General features: G+C 43.5%; 1 protein-coding gene across 4 annotated transcripts in view; it reads right to left on the bottom strand.

Annotated features, from left to right (window-relative positions):
• The window catches only part of OSBPL6 (oxysterol binding protein like 6), a 103,403-nt gene that overhangs the window by 4,753 nt on the left and 81,127 nt on the right, over window positions 1–17,523 (bottom strand). For all 4 annotated transcript variants that reach the window (XM_077829863.1, XM_077829864.1, XM_077829866.1 and 1 more), the window contains 6 exons: window positions 10,624–10,711; window positions 10,144–10,397; window positions 4,655–4,792; window positions 4,226–4,289; window positions 3,657–3,735; window positions 2,205–2,349 (listed from right to left, as the gene is read on the bottom strand). In XM_077829863.1, coding sequence (XP_077685989.1) covers window positions 2,205–2,349; window positions 3,657–3,735; window positions 4,226–4,289; window positions 4,655–4,792; window positions 10,144–10,397; window positions 10,624–10,711 — 768 coding nt within the window. The remainder of the gene's footprint in view (window positions 1–2,204; window positions 2,350–3,656; window positions 3,736–4,225; window positions 4,290–4,654; window positions 4,793–10,143; window positions 10,398–10,623; window positions 10,712–17,523) is intronic.

The raw sequence follows: 17,523 nt of genomic DNA, 5'->3' as shown, positions 1-17,523 counted from the left end.
ATAATATGCTGAGCTTTTGTGTTGATCTCTAAAACTAACTAGGGAAAAGTTTCCTTGTATATCTCAACATACTTTTAAACAAGTGGATTACAATGAAAAATGTTTGGTTCACAATATTTTATAGATAGTGTGACAGGGTAAGGCCAGAAGGCTATAGGAATCTGTGAGAAACAGGTGTGTAGTGAGAAACAGGTGTGTTAGCCCCAGGCTAAACAAATCCCTGTTACCATGGTAACCAAATGGCAGTTGCTCCAGGTTAATCAAGACACCTGGGGCCAATTAAGATCCTTCCAGAAAGCAGTGGAGACAGCTTAGTTGATTAGGACACCTGGCTGAAACTAGCTAAAAGCCTCCCAGTTAGTCAGGTGTGTGTGTGTGGTGGGGGTGGGGGTGGTCAGGAGCTGTAGCAGGAAGTCACGCTGCTGGAGAAACGGAGCAGTACAAACCCTATCAGGCACAAGAAAGGAGGCTGTGAGTTAAGGGTGATGTAGATATTGAGGAAGTGGGGGCTGCTGTGGGGAAATGGCCCAGGGAATTGTACTCGTCCTGTTTCCAAAATCTCAGCTACCAAGTGATGCTACTATCAGGGTCCCTGTGCTGGAGCCCAGAGTAGAGGGTGGGCCTGGGCTCTCCCCCGCAACTAATCACTGAGAATGGGAGACAACAGAGACTATGTGAGGGAAGATAGCTTCTCCTCACCTCCCTTGCTGGCTTATGATGAAAATGGCTCAGTAGGCTGTGACCCTTGCCTCTAGACAGAGAAGGGCTACGTGGAGGGCCACAGTGAGCCTCTGAGGCTAGCATAATCTGTCAGGAAGCACGGGACCCACTGAGACAAGGTCAGAGCTTTGTCACAATAGGAAAACAACATAATCATAGAAGTGTAGAACTAGAAGGGACCTCAATAGGTCATCTAGTCCAGTTCCTGGCACTCAAGGCAGGACTAACTAATAACATAACAGAATGTTTCTGCATAAGAATCTATATATATTACAAATGCTTCTTATCTGCCACTGATGGGTGGTTCCAGATTCTGCATCAAAGTTATCTTTTGTCCCACCTCAATCTACTGCCAATCCCCATAATGATTGCAATTTAAAACAAAGAAAATCGGAATACTAGATGCATCAACATATATATGTTTACTGAACATAGCAGTATTTTCTGATGAAAATAGCAGTCTGGTTGTTTGTAACAGGGTTCTAGCTCATTTAATTATCTGTGCACACTGCTAATATATAGTCTTTTCACCAGTCAGATTCCTACACCATTCTGTAGTAGGAACAGACCCGCTCCTTAAAGTTAAAAAATCAGATGTATATTTTTTCTCTTCCCAGATGCCTAAGCTGCTGTCACTGCCACTCTAAAGACTGGCAAATTCTTTACCCAGATCCTGTTACCTAAATGTGGGGGGGACTACTTTCAGCCCACAGCACCCTGTATTTGCTTTCTCTCATTCTCTCCTATGTCCTCCTTTTCTCAGGCATTTCTATTCCCTTCCCTTTTACCTTTAAACAGTCCGGTTCCGAAGCACTGACCAAGTCCTGACCTGAGACAAGCTACAATGCATCACTGCAGCAACTGAGGTGGACCTTTTGACATTGAAGTGTATGTAGCAACACCAGTGATAATAAACTCATTATTTTAATTATTTTTACAAAAAAATTAAGCTCTAGCAGATCCATCTTACTGTTTTTATACAGAACTATCACCAGGATATATAAATACAATGAAGCAGAACACCATTATTCTAAATAGATACGAAACTTAGGATCAAATTCAAATTAGAACAGTCTAAATCCAGAGTAACTGCTCTGAAGGACAGAGTTCCTCCTGGTTTTTACTGGCCTAATAGAACAGAATTTGGCCATTTGCATTTTAAAATTAAAAAAATAGTAATGTATTGTCAATGATGCTGACATCAAATGGCCACATACACACACTGACATCAAATGGGCTGGTCCAGCAACAACAGAGACATGTTAATACTGGCAGACATCTCAGATCACAATTTAGGTGAAGTTTTGTTATTGGGCTTCTTACCCGATAAGATAGCAGTGACGATACAGAACAGGGAAGAAGGAATTTAGGGGAACAGCAGACGACTGAGAAGACAGAGGAAACTGTAGCCAGGTCTCGGCTAAGAAAATAGTTCTGTTTACTTTTTGTCATATATTACCGTTGCATGACAAATCATAAATTACCTTGACAAATGTGAGTTTACAAATACAAACACTGCTTTTTGTGTTTCTGATAGTTATTTCTCCATAATGCTCTATCCATCTCCTTCCACTAAGGATGTTGTGTATGCAGGTGGTGACTTTGTTCCACACGTAGTAATCTCCATACCTGGGAATAATGTTAGTATATAATTGGTAATGTAAATTACATTTCAATATTACTGACAAAAAGTGAAATCCAGCCAGATAATCACATACACAAAATAAGATATCCCTCAAAAACATTTGAATCAGTAGTCTGGCTCATTAAAAGTGTGGCTTCCATACTTTTATTCCCCATTATTAACCCTAAATTATTCTATATGGGTGAAATTCACGAGAGGCTCTGTGGACCACTAAAGTCCTGCATTAAAGGCTCAATCCCTGTAGTACTGAACACTTTGGTCCTGATCAGCGACTTCATTAGCATTAGATTTAAAGTTCAGCATGATCTACAATGCTGTGGTGGACTAGAGTCCTGGTTACCATGTATTTCTCTCAGATGCAATGGGAACTAATAAAAGTAAAATAGGTCTGAAATAGAAAGAATAGAGAGGAAGTGGGGAGCAGTAACTCAATGGCATATTGTCCCCTTTCCTGAGAATTCCTCTGGCAACTCCACGCAGTCAGAGCTTCCCCAGTCCTGGGGGTTGGGAGGATGGAGCCAGAGAGCAGATGCTATACATGGCATGCTCCCTCTGAACCTGTCAGATAGCCAGGCCAATAGATATATGCAGAAGGCGACGTTGATCTTTTGGTATTAGCTTCCACTTTGTGACAAGATGGAGGAAAATGTAAGAAAGATTCCCTACAGAAGCTGTGCTGCCAAAGGGCGGAGTGCACCCAAGATCTAAGATCTGCAGATTCCCAGGCTTTGGGGGTTTGGGAGGCCACACACTGCTTGACCTCTGTGACCAAATCCCCTCTCCCCTCCCTGAGGGCTACATTTGAAAGAAGCCATTTGGCCCTGTCTACACTACAGAAGATTTTGAAACATTTCCCTGTTGTGTTAATCCTGGTTCAGATGAGCCCAGCATTAGCACCCTTGAGAGCCCTACTGCAGACATAGCGCCAGCTGCCGACAGAGTTGAACGGATTTGCTCCGGGCAGCTCAGCACTCCAACGACTGGGTATGGAGTTATGCCTCCTCACATGCACCTATTTTCCTCTACCAGTGAGATGCTTTTAGAGAGTTCCCTGGTTTTCCCTCCAAATGCCTGACTGACTAAGCCTTCAGCCTCCAACAATGCTTCATCACCTCATCCTGCAATGGGAGATCTGAGCAGGGAGCTCACATCCTGCCAGCTGCTAATCATGTGGGATCTCTACTCCCCCCATCACAATCCATCCAGCCCTCAGAAGGAAGAGTAACTGCCTAGATTTAAAACAAAACAACAACAACAAAAAACAGCCGAAGGAAACAAGACAGTAACTTACTTTGGAAAAGTCACATTCAGTGTTCCAATTGGCAGGATTTCCATTGATTTCCCCCAGAACTTATTTTTCCATCTGATATCTAAATAATAGTGAAATATTAGAAAATTACAAAAGACCAAAATATTATACTTTCAGAGATCTATGCCACTAAATGGCATACCAGATGATCTATGCCAGACTGCCTGTTTTGAACAGAACATTAACCTGCTTTGAAGACAGAAAAAGGGTTATTCCGGAGGGACCACCTTATGTCAGAGAGGCTAATGTACCCCTTGTCTTTTAACAGATAACAGTGTGTTCTGTATAAAGCTTTAAATAAAGACAGCCGAACAAATAAACATAATTCAAGTCACTCTGGCAGTGATGATAAAATACTGCATCAGCTCGTTCCTTACAGTTTAAAATTGAAACACTTTAAAGCAACAGCCAGCATAACTTAATATAATAACTATACTAATCTCTTAAATAAATTCAAGAGAACTACATCCCTAATTATAATAATTTTGAGATCATAACATTTTTATATGATTAAAAACTTGATCTTTAGGCTTTTGAATTAAAATATATACCTTGCCAAAACACAAAATTCTTTGATTCACAGTGACAGGCAGAAATGGGTGGATGATGGCTAACCTGGAAAAAGAAATTACAGTGAGGACTTGTTTAACACAAAAGAAGTCTTTCATTTTTAAAAATCAGTGCACCCGACAGTTACCTCAAGTTAAAAACTGTACAGTCATGTATATTACAAGAAAACAAACACACAAAAAGCCTCAGCATGTCTAATGTGAAGTAGACTTTATTTTTACAGCCTCCTACATTAAAGAATATATTCTACATAAATCATTTTAGTTTCTTTTACATTTTTTTCTGGATTTAATAACTTTCACGTCAAACTCTATTTACTCTAGTGGGAATACAAGCTCTTAACTATAAAGAGAAATTAAAGTCACTCCGCTGTCCAAAGAAATGAAGATTTACATAGAAACGAGTTTTACCTGCTCTGAGAAAAATCGGAATCCTTTGTCTTCCCTAATACATTCATAAGTCTCACCGAGCACTGGATTGAATGGCTTGCTTCCTGCTCTGTAGTAAGTGGAGGCATACCCTGAAGCTGCAAAGGCAGCTATAAGAACCTGTTAAAACACAGAAAAACAGCTAAAGATTCCTCGGTATGCTCTCTCATCATTTCAGGTTTCAGAGTAACAGCCGTGTTAGTCTGTATTCGCAAAAAGAAAAGGAGTACTTGTGGCACCTTAGAGACTAACCAATTTATTTGAGCATGAGCTTTCGTGAGCTACAGCTCACTTCATCGGATGCGTACCGTGGAAACTGCAGCAGACTTTATATACACACAGAGAATATGAAACAATACCTCCTCCCACCCCACTGTCCTGCTGGGAATAGCTTATCTAAAGTGATCATCAAGTTGGGCCATTTCCAGCACAAATCCAGGTTTTCTCACCCTCCACCCCCACACACAAATTCACTCTCCTGCTGGTGATAGCCCATCCATCATTATGCAAGGTAGCCTATTTCCCCTTGTTTTTTCCTACCCCCCCCCCCAGATGTTCTGGTTTAACTTGGATTTAAACTTGGAGAGTGGTCAGTTTGGATGAGCTATTACCAGCAGGAGAGTGAGTTTGTGTGTGTATGGGGGTGGGGGGGTGAGAAAACCTGGATTTGTGCTGGAAATGGCCCACCTTGATTATCATGCACATTGTAGGGAGAGTGGTCACTTTGGATGAGCTATTACCAGCAGGATAGTGAGTTTGTGTGTGTGGTTTTTGGGAGGGGGGGGAGGGGGTGAGAGAACCTGGATTTGTGCAGGAAATGGCCCAACTTGATTATCATGCACATTGTGTAGAGAGTTGTCACTTTGGATGGGCTATCACCAGCAGGAGAGTGAATTTGTGTGGGAGGGTGGAGGGTGAGAAAACCTGGATTTGAGCTGGAAATGGCCCAACTTGATGATCACTTTAGATAAGCTATTACCAGCAGGACAGTGGGATGGGAGGAGGTATTGTTTCATATTCTCTGTGTGTATATAAAGTCTGCTGCAGTTTCCACGGTATGCATCCGATGAAGTGAGCTGTAGCTCACGAAAGCTCATGCTCAAATAAATTGGTTAGTCTCTAAGGTGCCACAAGTACTCCTTTTCTTCTCTCAACATTGTCAATTGTGTGGGCAGCAATGTGAATAAATGTATCATTTAAAAACACTTAATTGCCCCTTTATTCGTTCACTATTTGAAGGGCTACATAGTAACAGAAAACTATCTATGTCCTGCAAAGTAATGAATGGAAAGGAAAGCCTGCAGCATCTGGTTATTTATGTGTCTGAATACACAAACCTTTGGGCTGCACATCACCATAGCCTCTGGGCACACAGAAAACATAAAACAATACAATAGGATCTTGCTAATCTACACAGCCCATAATTCACAAACAAAAACTGATGATCTCTCACCATTCCTCAGCAGAGGTTTAATGGCAGAGTTTGTATTAGCTGAAGTCTCACAATATTAAGAATTTATTACGTTTACGAAATATACTACAGAACATTCACTATTTGCTTTGAAGTGCCATTATAGAGGCATTGGAAATGATGACTTCACAGTTGAAGTTGTACTGATATTTTCATTTACAGAAGGATTAAGATCCCTTTGTTTCTTCCTTTAAATTCAGATTAAATTTTGTCTCCAAATTTGGCACAATAATTCTTCAGAGGACAACTGAATTTTCTATGTAATATTTTTGATAAAATATTTAATAACGTTACAGTTGTGGCCAGATTTTCAAAATTTTGAAATTTTGTTCTGTTCTTCCTCACATTTGTTTGGGCTCTTCTAGCTAAACAACCAAAGTTCCCACAAACTTCAGAATTCTCACTCTCTCTCTCACACACACACACAGACCCAACTGTCACATTGCACATAGGCCACTTTTGAACTTTACACTTATGGCATGTCTACACTGCCCTATAGATTGGACTACAGGGCTGCGAACAGCAGTGCGCACAAAAGTGCCGTGCAGTAACTCCCTTGTGTGGACACTGCAGACATGAACTAAAAGGTTCCCGGTTCACATTAAGGTGTATGTTAATACAAAGTAGGAACGTTTTAGTTCGCACCTGCAGCATCCATGTGAGGGAGATACAGGGCAGCACTCTGGGGTGCACTGCTATTCACACATCCACAATCTGAATTGTGGGACAATGTAGACATGTCTGCTGTTTTGGGCCACCCAGGCAGTACAAAATGGCTGTATTTTAGCCATAACTGACTAGAAGATAATTCCTCTCACTCTCCGCTGGCATAAAGCTGGCAGAGGTGGGGAGCTGCCTCCTTCACCAGATGTCCCCCCACCCCAGTGCAGGGAGAGGAGGAGGGGGCATCTCAGGGATGCAGCAAAGTATACCTAGTTCTCTACTGGCGTGAAGTCTCTTAGGGTATGTCTACACTGCAATAAAACACCTGCCGTTGGCCTGGGTCAACTGACTTGGGTTCACAGGGCTCAGGCTGCAAGGCTATAAAACTGCAGTGTAGACGTTAGGGCTCGGGTTGGAGCCTGGGCTCTGGGACACCACGGTGCAGGAGAGTCCCTCAGTCTGAACATGTACACTGCAATTTTATAGCCCCGCAGCCCGAGCCCTGTGAGCCAGAGTCAGCTGACGTGGGCCAGCTGTGAGTGTTTTATTGCAAGTATAGACATACCCTGAGGGACCTTAGCAGTAACTTAGGCCAGGGCCAGATGGTGCAGGATTGGGGAGTTGCAATTGGTCCAGGACTGCCCTTCCCTTTTGTGCCTGAGCTCTGCTCAGGGTCTGTGGACAATCTGGCCCATAAAAAGATATTCTCCTCATTCAGGATAAACTAACTGAGTTTTCAATCTTAATGTTCTTTCATCATAGGTTTTTTGGTATAATTTCCTAGGTTTTTAAAAAAGCAAACTGCAAAAACAGAAATTCCATCATGCAGCATCGTAGTGACACCCACATGATTCATCAGCAGGATTGGAACCTTTAGATCCATTGTAGAACACTCTGTTACTTGAGCTAATTGAGTAAATGATAGCAGCAGCTGGTTGTCATCCTCTGAATGGACTAGCACTAGAGGGCGATGAGACACTTTCCCAGTTGGTTTCATGGATATTTGCTGACAACAGAGGACTCAGGAATCTTGGGTTCCATTCTAGGCTAAGGAGGGGAATGTGCTCTAATCTGCTCATTCCCCCCAAGCATGATCCTTTCTGGCCCTATCCCTCCAGCCTATCCCTGCCCTATTCGTGTCTCTTCCCCCCGCCCCATGGCTCACTGTCCCAGTCCCATTCTCTTCTCCTAACCAATCCCACCCTCCATTCTTCAGGCTTCTCATTCCAGTCTCAGTCTCCCGCATCTGTACTCCCTATCCTAACCTCTTCCAGTCTCATCCTGCCCCACCAGGCTGCTTGCCCAGCCAATCCCACTCAGCTCCTCATCCAATCTGACTCTTCCCTTCCCCGGCCTCCCACCACTCCCACACCTATGTTACCCCTGCCTACTGGCTCCCAGTCGGAGTCTCTTTTCCTCCAGTTCTGCCACCAAGCTCCAAGCAGGATGCAGCACTCACTGGCACAGATCCATCGTCTTTAGCGCCTTGAGGAAAGAGAGGTTGCTGAGGGCAAGAATGCGAACCGATGAAGGAAGTGTGGATGGGGTATTGAATGATATCACTGCTTATTTCCTTGCTTTTTACAGTTTGCCTTGGTGGCCTATGCAGTCTAACAACCTTCACTCACAGTTAACATTTGTGTGTGGGTATCCTTAATAAGAAACTACACTAACTAAATAAATGTACAAGTATGCAGATATAATATCCCCAAGCTTTTTATTGTGTTCGGGTGTTTACTCACTAATCTGCAAAATTCACAACGTGCTTCCCAGTCATTAGTGAGATTTAGTGAGGTATAAACTCAATAATACTTATAGACACTCTCTATAGAATATAAATGTAAGCGATGTCCACAATGGGCAAGCAAACCAAGACAAAGATATAATCACCATTGCCTATTGTACCAACAGCAAACTACTTAGTTGTTACTCTCAAACTCAGGAAAATATCTTATACAAATGGTGTACACACTGGACACTGATAAACCAAGGAAGAAAACTGTATAGCCAAGGACTTTTAAATGAAATCCTATGGCCACCAATCCCCATTTATTCAATCCTAGGAACCAATCCCCATATGGACTGTAATTATAGGAAATGGGGTTGGAATAGGGAGAAATGCCTAATCCAGCCAGGTACTAGATCATTCAGGGTTATCAGATCATAACTAATAGCTGGAATTGCATCCTGAAATGATGTGGAACTTTGAGCGGAGCACAGAGCCCTGCGATAGAGCACCCATGGAAAAAAATTAGTGTGTACTTAGCACCCACCGACAGCCAGCTCCCCCGCTTCCTCCCAGCACCTCCCATCCGCAGCGATGAGCTGTTCTGCAGCATGCAGGAGGCGCAGGGGAAGAGGGGGTAGGAGCGGGGACGGGGCGCACTCAGGGGTGGAACTGGGCGGGAAGAGGCGGGCAGTGGTGGAGCAGGGGGAAGAAGAGGTGGGGTGCGGGCTTGGGAGAAGTGGGGGTGGGGGCTGGGCCAGAGCAGGGGTGGAGGCTTGGGGGAAGAGAGTCGGTGGGGGTGACGCCTGGGGCGGAGTGGCGGCGGGGGGTGGAGCATCCCTGGGGCCCGGAGGAAGACATCACCTGTGCAGACATATGCTTTCAAACAGAGGAAGCAGGCAATCCCCATCAACTAGTTCAGGTGTTTTCTCTCACTACCTCATTGGACTGAGCCTCAACTAGTGCATTGTCATTTCAACTTCTTTTAATCCAGAAATTAGAAAGCCATGAGACTGTAGACGAATAGGCACCGCCCCTATGGGTGTTCCAGGGCTGGAGCACCCACAGAAAAAAATAGTGAGCGCTCAGCACCCACCAGCAGCCCCCCCCAAGTCAGCTCTGCCCTTTCCCCCCAGTGCCTCCTGCTCGCCGGTGGGCCCCGTCGATCAGCTCCTTCCCCTCCCGCCTACTGCCAACCAGCTGTTCAGCAGCGTGCAGGAGGTACTGTGGTGTGAGGGTAGTGATGGTGGGCTGTGCTCGGAGGAAGGGGGCGGAACAGGGTGGGGCGGGGTCACAGCTGAGAAGAGGCGGGAGTGGGGTGGGGGCTTGGGGAAGGGGCGGGGTGGGGGCAAGGCCTGGGGTGGAATGGGGATCGAGCACCCTATGGCAACTCAGAAAGACGGCGCCTCTGATGAGATCAGCATCATCTGGATGCTGATGGAATTACGGTTCCAAAAGTCTCGCAATTTCTCTGGGCAATCTCACATATACAATGAACCAGGGGAATGACAAAATGGAACCCTGTGCAGGATACACACAAGAGCCCCTGGGGAAGATGAGAAAAATCTAAGCTTTTGCATATACAAAGTTGTGCTGTACTAAATTTATTACCATGCGTTCATACGGATCATCAGTTTCAGCAGCTTTGTCCAGGAGTTCACTGTATTCCAGTTCTTCACAAAGGTGTTGTAAAGTATTAAGAGGTTCATTTAGTTCAACTGGCATGGAGACTTTGGAGAGATCTTTGCCAATATTATTTCTCAAAATATTCCACAGATTGATATTACTGGTATCAGGACAGGGAGCTGGGAGACAAGTCCGACGTCCATTCCTGAATGCACCTCCTGCTAGCTCACCATTAAGAACTGCATGGGGGGGAAGAAGAGGAAGAAAATATAATTGTATTGAAATCTCCCCTTTAAAAACATAACAAAATTCATTCATGGGACCAAATTCACCACTGGAATTGCACTACAGGTGCAATTCCATTGATTTCAGCTGAATTGTGCCTGATTATACCAGCAGTAAATTTGGCTCATGATCTGAAAACAAATGTAATTTTCTGAAGTTTTTTAAAAATATGGTGTATACTTTGTCGGAAAACGTTGTCTGCAACACTGGTGTTGTCCTCAGATATGTTATCACTCACATCACTGATATAGGATTCATCATCAGAAGCCTACAGAAGAAAAAATTTAAAAATTAGTGAATGAAATCCAGGACATCACTTATACAGTAAAAACACAAATAAATTAAGCAAAACAAACATTCAAAGGAACCACGTTTAGCCTGGCAGAGCTAAAATTAGGTCTACCAGGTTTAATTCAGTTTGCATGTGCAAAGAACAAATCCCCTAATAGCACCAAGAGAAATTTTATGCTCACTGAATTTTACTGAATTAAGTGTTATGGAGCCAAACAAAGACCTTCAAATTTATTTCACTTATGACTCTATCTTAGACTTTGTTCACCCGTAGGCCTGGTCTACACTGGGGGGGAGGTCAATCTAAGATACGCAACTTCAGCTACGAGAATAGCGTAGCGGAAGTCGACGTATCTTAGATCAACTTAGAATCACTTACTTTGCATCCTCGCAGCGTGGGATCGACGGCCGCTGCTCCCCTGTCGACTCCACTTCTGCCTCTCGCCCTGGTGGAGTTCCGGAGTCGACGGCAGAGCAATCGGGGATAGATTTATCGTGTCTACGCTAGATGCGATAAATCAATCCCGAATAGATCGATCACTACCCGCCGATCCGGCGGGTAGTGAAGACGTGGCCTTAGTGTGTCCACGCCCACTCCTGTTGAAGTCTCCCCCTAGGGCAGAGGTGGGCAAACTATGGCCTGCGGGACTGTCCTGCCCAGCCCTTGAGCTCCCGACCAGGGAGGCTAGCCCCCGGCCCCTCCCTTGCTGTCCTCCCTCCTCCGCAGCCACACCACCACGTGGGCAGCATGGCTGGTTCTCGCCAGGCTGTGTGGCTGCGAGCTCCTGCTGCTCTAAGCAGCATGGTAAAGGGGCGGGGAGGTTGGATAAGGGGTAGGAGGTTCCAGGAGACAGTCAGGGGACAGGGAGCAGGGGCGGTTGGATGGGTCAGGGGTTCTTTGGGGGGCAGTCAGGGGGCGGGAAGTGGGAGGGGGTGGATGGGGGCAGGGGCCAGGCTGTTTGGGGAGGCACAGCCTTCCCTACCCGGCCCTCCATACAGTTTCGCAACCCTGATGTGGCCTGCAGGCCACAAAGTTTGCCCACCCCTGCCCTAGGGAGAGGATAAGAGAACAAACAACACTTAATTAGATGTTAGTCACATTGCTTAATGCAGTAGTGTAAGGAGCTCAGATACTGCAGTGATGAGTGTGGTATAAGCACCTACATAGAAGAGGAGTTGGATCAGGCCCTAAAAGAGCGAAAATGCTAATACAGTCCATCTTCATCTACTTACGTGTCTTTCTCCCCATGTTCTACCACAATACCTGAGGTCAGCTGGGACTCTTTTGCTAACAGGCCCTTATTTTTAAATATCAGGTTTGGAGACATGGCTTTCACAATACACAGCCCTCGAGCTCTGGAATTTGCTTTCCCTGTGCATCCATCAGAGTACAAATCTGTTGACTTTCAGGTTATGGAGCAACCAGTTCACTTAGGTTTTTGCGCGTGTGTGTGTGTGTATATATGAATAAATGTAATACATTTGCTGAGTTTTTTTGCACAGGTAGGTATCATACAATGAAAAATAAAAATGAACCCAAGTATTACTTCTCTCATTTTAAACTGACTTATTGCTAACATCACTCCAACAGATGAAGGAATTTCAAATCAGGAGTTCAAGCCAGTTTTTACAGTAATTTGACCTATTTTATTTCCTTCCATTTTAAGTCACCAAAGTTGCTGCTGTGAGACTGTTGTATTGCCTGCTCACACTTAAATGTCATAGCACAACCAAAAAAACTGTTTTACTACCACTGTACTGAAGCAGGAAGTCTGCCTATGGTAGTGACAAAGGGAGGTTGCCAGGTTAATATATTCTAAATGCTTTTCTTCTGTTATAAGTAGAGCTATGTGAATGACTGATTTTTTTGGTTTCCTGGCAGTTCCAAAAAACAAAAACAAAAAAACCCACCCAAAATTACTTCTGGGTAGACTCAAAACAAATTTTTTTGAAGCTTTTGGTGAATTGAAAAGTCCAAACAATGTGTTCTGGTTGAACTAAATGTTTTGTTTGGCTTGAAACATAACATTTCATTTAGATTTTGAGCATTTTTTAAAAATAAAATTGAAGAATTTTTTTCTGCTGTGCAGTGCAGTACACAGTACAATACATAACTGTACATGGCAACAGAGCACAGTGTAGTCTGACACGTTCAAATGTATGGCTATTCAGTCATACAGGGCAAGACGGTGCACAAGTGTGGTAACTGCATATGCAAATAGCTAATTAGATCTCTGTGCATACATACAAGGCACACACATATATATATATATGAATGCATGGAACAGACATATGACCTGGAGTTTGCAATCACAGTAATTGGGCATGCAAAAAAACCTGCATAGTAATTTTATACATGCAATTCTAAAAAACGTGTCTCACAATTTCATTAGTTTATCATACAGGCATCACAAAATGCTCTCTGGTCCTTAAAGATTACAATCAATCTTCCTAACTTATATTGCAAGCAGGTATTTCAGAGCACATCATAACAATAATCAAAGTATGGCTCAGGGTAGAAATATGTCTGTGCCCTGCATGCACTTGTAAATATGAGGCTAGTGCCTCTTCCTAAACTTTTCTTTCCACTTGCTTCCTCATGAAATGCCGTCCTGGCTTGGCAGGAAAGTGTTTGTTATCGGCAGATAATGGAATTGCATGATGGATCACTTAGCCGTGATGCAGCACAACTTTTCCCATACTGCTTCAGAATGGCTGAGTTTCCACTTTATATGTAACCAAGCTCCAGGGTTAATTTCCTGCTTTCAGTTTTCCTGTCTAGTACACTGTCCTGTAGAAGCCAGTGCCATTGTAATCTGGGGACTGAAACATTTAGCTGAACAATGGGGAGCTCAGGACATGTGCCATTAGGGAGACATTAGAAAGCCAGTCAGCTTTCAAAGGTGAAGTGGAAAAGGAGCATCGAGGTTTGCTCCCTGGACCAGGCCACTTGAGATGTATCATATTGTGTGCAACAGACTGATCCAGTGTCACAGCAAGTAGAATTACATTCCATCCACATACCACATAATGTATAGTTCCACACATACGCTCTGAAGAAGAGCTCTGTGTGGCTCAAAAGCTTGTCTCTCTCACAAACAGAAGTTGGTCCAATAAAAGATCCATCCATCTTGTCTCACACAAATTCGCACTCATTCTTTATTAATGATGTTAGGTTTTTTTAAGAAGAGTTATTTTTACTTTTTTTAGGCTTAACCTGCCTGATAAGCTCTCTTTAATTAGCATATTTTTATCCTGGAGAACAAAAAATAAATCACAGCTCAAGGGACAGCAAAGTTATATAAACAGAAATTACTGATTTTGAAGCTGCTTTTGCCATTCAGCTGATATCAGTGTTAGGTTATTTTGCAAATTATTATTTTTAAAAAACATCTGTGTTGGTCTTTCCAAACAAAATTTTCTTTTCCTAAAAAGTTGAAAATTCCAAAATACTACACAATGCATGAAAACTGCAAAGTAATGATTGGTTTCAGAGTAACAGCCGTGTTAGTCTGTATTCGCAAAAAGAAAAGGAGTACTTGTGGCACCTTAGAGACTAACCAATTTATTTGAGCATGAGCTTTCGTGAGCTACAGCTCACTTCATCAGATGCATACCGTGGAAACTGCAGCAGACTTTATATATACACAGAGAATATGAAACAATACCTCCTCCTACCCCATTGTCCTGCTGGTAATAGCTTATCTAAAGTAATCTTCAGGTTAGGCCATTTCCAGCACAAATCCAGGTTTTCTTGTCAGACATATATTATTAGTGTGACTTAAGATAATCAAAGCTTAAATGTTATAAAATATGCTGAAATTTGTTCATGTCTATGTAGCTGATCCAGAGGGAGATGGTAACAATACACTGTACACCTGGTAGATCTACAAATTGAATTAAGAAATTCTATTCTCCAGATGGAGAACCCTGGCCACACTGTTCTTGTAGCATCCTGTGCCAGAGAATTGAGAGTTTTCCTGGTCAAAGGTACAGTACATTGGCACACTCTACCACGAGTAAGCTAATAATGCCGAAAAGATGGAGGGAAAACATGGCAATTGTACAACATCATTTCATTACTGTGTTTTAAATAGACTAAAAAAATGTAAAGAATTAGTCAAGGTATTTTTAATACTGCCCCCGTGGCCCTCCAAATGTCAGATAAGGGAGAAATGTTTCAAAAAATCCTACCAAACTGAACAAGCAATATTTTTAAAGCTTTAATACACACAGAGAAAAAGTAATTACTTTCTTCTGTGGCATACAGCAAGCTAACCAAAACAAAATTATGCTCTTGGATATGAAGCATTCTTTTTGGACCCATATTTGTTAAGGGTCATTTAAGAAGACATTCATTTTTCATCACCCAAATTATTTTATGATGCTTCACTTAACTTTTTAATATCGTCAAAAATCTTAACAGTAATTCAGATTTGTTAAGAATAAAACAGGAGAACTAACTCAGCATCTGTTCGGTGTTCCTTTGTAATCCCCCACATTACAAGCTCCACAGAGAAAGTGGGAAGGAAGGAAGGAATTAGCTTCTCAAATTTAACTGAGCACATATGGCACACTGTACCTTACTCACCAAGCTCCGCATGAAGACTAAAATTTTACCTCCTCTGTTTTAAAAGACTGTTGTGCTAGAGAGAAACTGACACTAGATAATTATGAAATCCTGCCTCATTGACTCATGGGCTGGGGGAACAGAAAGTGCCAGCATGTCGCTGATAAAAGAGCCATCCTGCCAGTGCAAGGCACAGCATATGTGCTATTCAGCAGGCGGCCTAACCATGCTAGATATCCTAGATAGCAGCCCGTATACTCTGGGGTGCTAAACATGCTAGTCAGCAGAACATATCCCCATGGGTGCACGGCCAGGACAGAGGCCAGGTCCTACCCGTGATGTGCTCCTGAGGGCACGGCTACACTGGAAACGTCAAAGCGCTGTCGCGGGAACGCTCCCACAGCAGCGCTTTGAAGTGCGAGTGTGGTCACGCGCAAGCGCGGGGAGAGAGCTCTCCCAGCGCTCCTGGTCATCCACCTCCATGAGGGGATTAGCTCAGAGCTGGTCTACACTAGCACTTTAAAGTGCTCAGACTTACTGCGCTCAGAGGGGTGATTTTTCATACCCCTGAGTCAGCAAGTTAGAGCGCTATAAAATGTAAGTGTAGACAAGCCCTCAGTGGCTGTAATAGAGATTCTGTCCACTTGCTTCAGGGGGAAATTGGAAGTAATAGGCTCCATAACCCCTCTTCCCAATAAACACACATGGCTCAGCCCAGGGCAGAACTTGACTTTTGTAAGTAATAGCAGCATCCCCCACCTGCCTTTTGGGCAGATAGCAGCAGAGCACTATAGTGGTGGCAGCTGCAGAATGCCACATCACAAGAGAGGAGTTTAACCCTTAACATGAATGTCATGTTCTAAGACAAAAGATGGGAATGTACGAAACTCATCTTCTTTCTTTCTCCCACGCCCTGTCCCCAGTCACCTTCCTAAGGCCTCCCTGGTTACCTGCTAGCAAAGGCCATTCCCCTCTTAGCACAGGTGCTGGAAGTGCCGACTGCACAGGCTCCATTCTACACAGAACTGACCTTTCCCACCAGCCTGATCATTGGGATGGAGCTGCTATGGGCTCTGTGCCAGGAACTCCCCCACTCTACATCTGCTCAAACTACTCAGAGCTATCCACCCCCTGCTTCTTACATCCAGGAGTTAGGGGATAGGGCTTGCCACCAGGAAAGAGAGAGGTCAGGCAGAAGAACTGAGGGGAAAAGGTTCTTTGCAAGGGAGGTAGGGGGATGGTTTGGGACTGGCTCTTCCCACCATTCCTGGGTAAGTCTCACTTCCAATTAGCCACTGATCCAACGTCTTCCCTGGCATGATGCCCCTTATTGGGTGCTGCCAAACCCAAATAAACTGGCCAGTCCTGAACTTGTAAAATACCTCACACTGCCCTATGACAAGAGCATATGCAGAATGGTATTTATTGTAGAACAGGAGCAAAAACTTTTTAAGTATCCTCCCAGTCACTTTCTGTTCCTCAAAATTAATTAATGTGCACACACATGAATGAGAGAAGGGAAAAAATTGGTTATTTTGTTATTTCATTAATATTTTCCCCTTGAATAAACGAATTGATTTTGTCAGGTATTCCCTGGTTTCTCTCCTCTCTCTGTATCGATTGGTCAGCAGATAGTAACTAAAAGAGCTGCTCACTGGGGTGAACGACGTAAGAAGCGGTTTTCCTGCTGACCATCACAATGGATGCAGTGCAACAACAAGCTGGTTCAGTATTAGGTGACACCAGCACAGGCTAGGTGCTCAGTGAAGCAGGAAGCTGAATTCCCAAGCCTTGCACAGTCATTTGTACTCCCTGGAGAGGTTTATTCCAATTATAAAATTAAAAGATTTTCAGTTTAAAACAGTAACCGTAATAATAATAAAACCTAGCTCTTTTGTAGCGCTCTTCATCCATAGATCTCAAAGTGCTGAAAACAATTACATTAGTTGGGGGATGGTTCCTGGAGGAACCCTCCTGTGAGCAGCTCAGGTTATAGATTCCAGCCCTTAGGGACTGAAAATACCGCAATCCGGGGCCTTGAGATTAGGGGGAATAAGGAAGAAAATTATAGTTTTTCCTATCTCCAAAAGGGGCTAAAATAAACTATTTATTTTGATGGCAAGTCGAATAATACAGTTAAAGAAAAGAGTCTGTTTTTTAAACTAAAGGCGGATTTTCCAAAGAGCTAAGCATCCAGCAGCTCTCTTGAGATAAATAAC

This window comes from Eretmochelys imbricata, chromosome 11 (genome assembly GCF_965152235.1).
Source record: "Eretmochelys imbricata isolate rEreImb1 chromosome 11, rEreImb1.hap1, whole genome shotgun sequence".
In the NCBI taxonomy this organism is placed as follows: Eukaryota; Metazoa; Chordata; order Testudines; family Cheloniidae; genus Eretmochelys; species Eretmochelys imbricata.
Note: the sequence above shows the minus strand (reverse complement) of the source record. Positions and strands in the feature narration are given on the sequence as shown.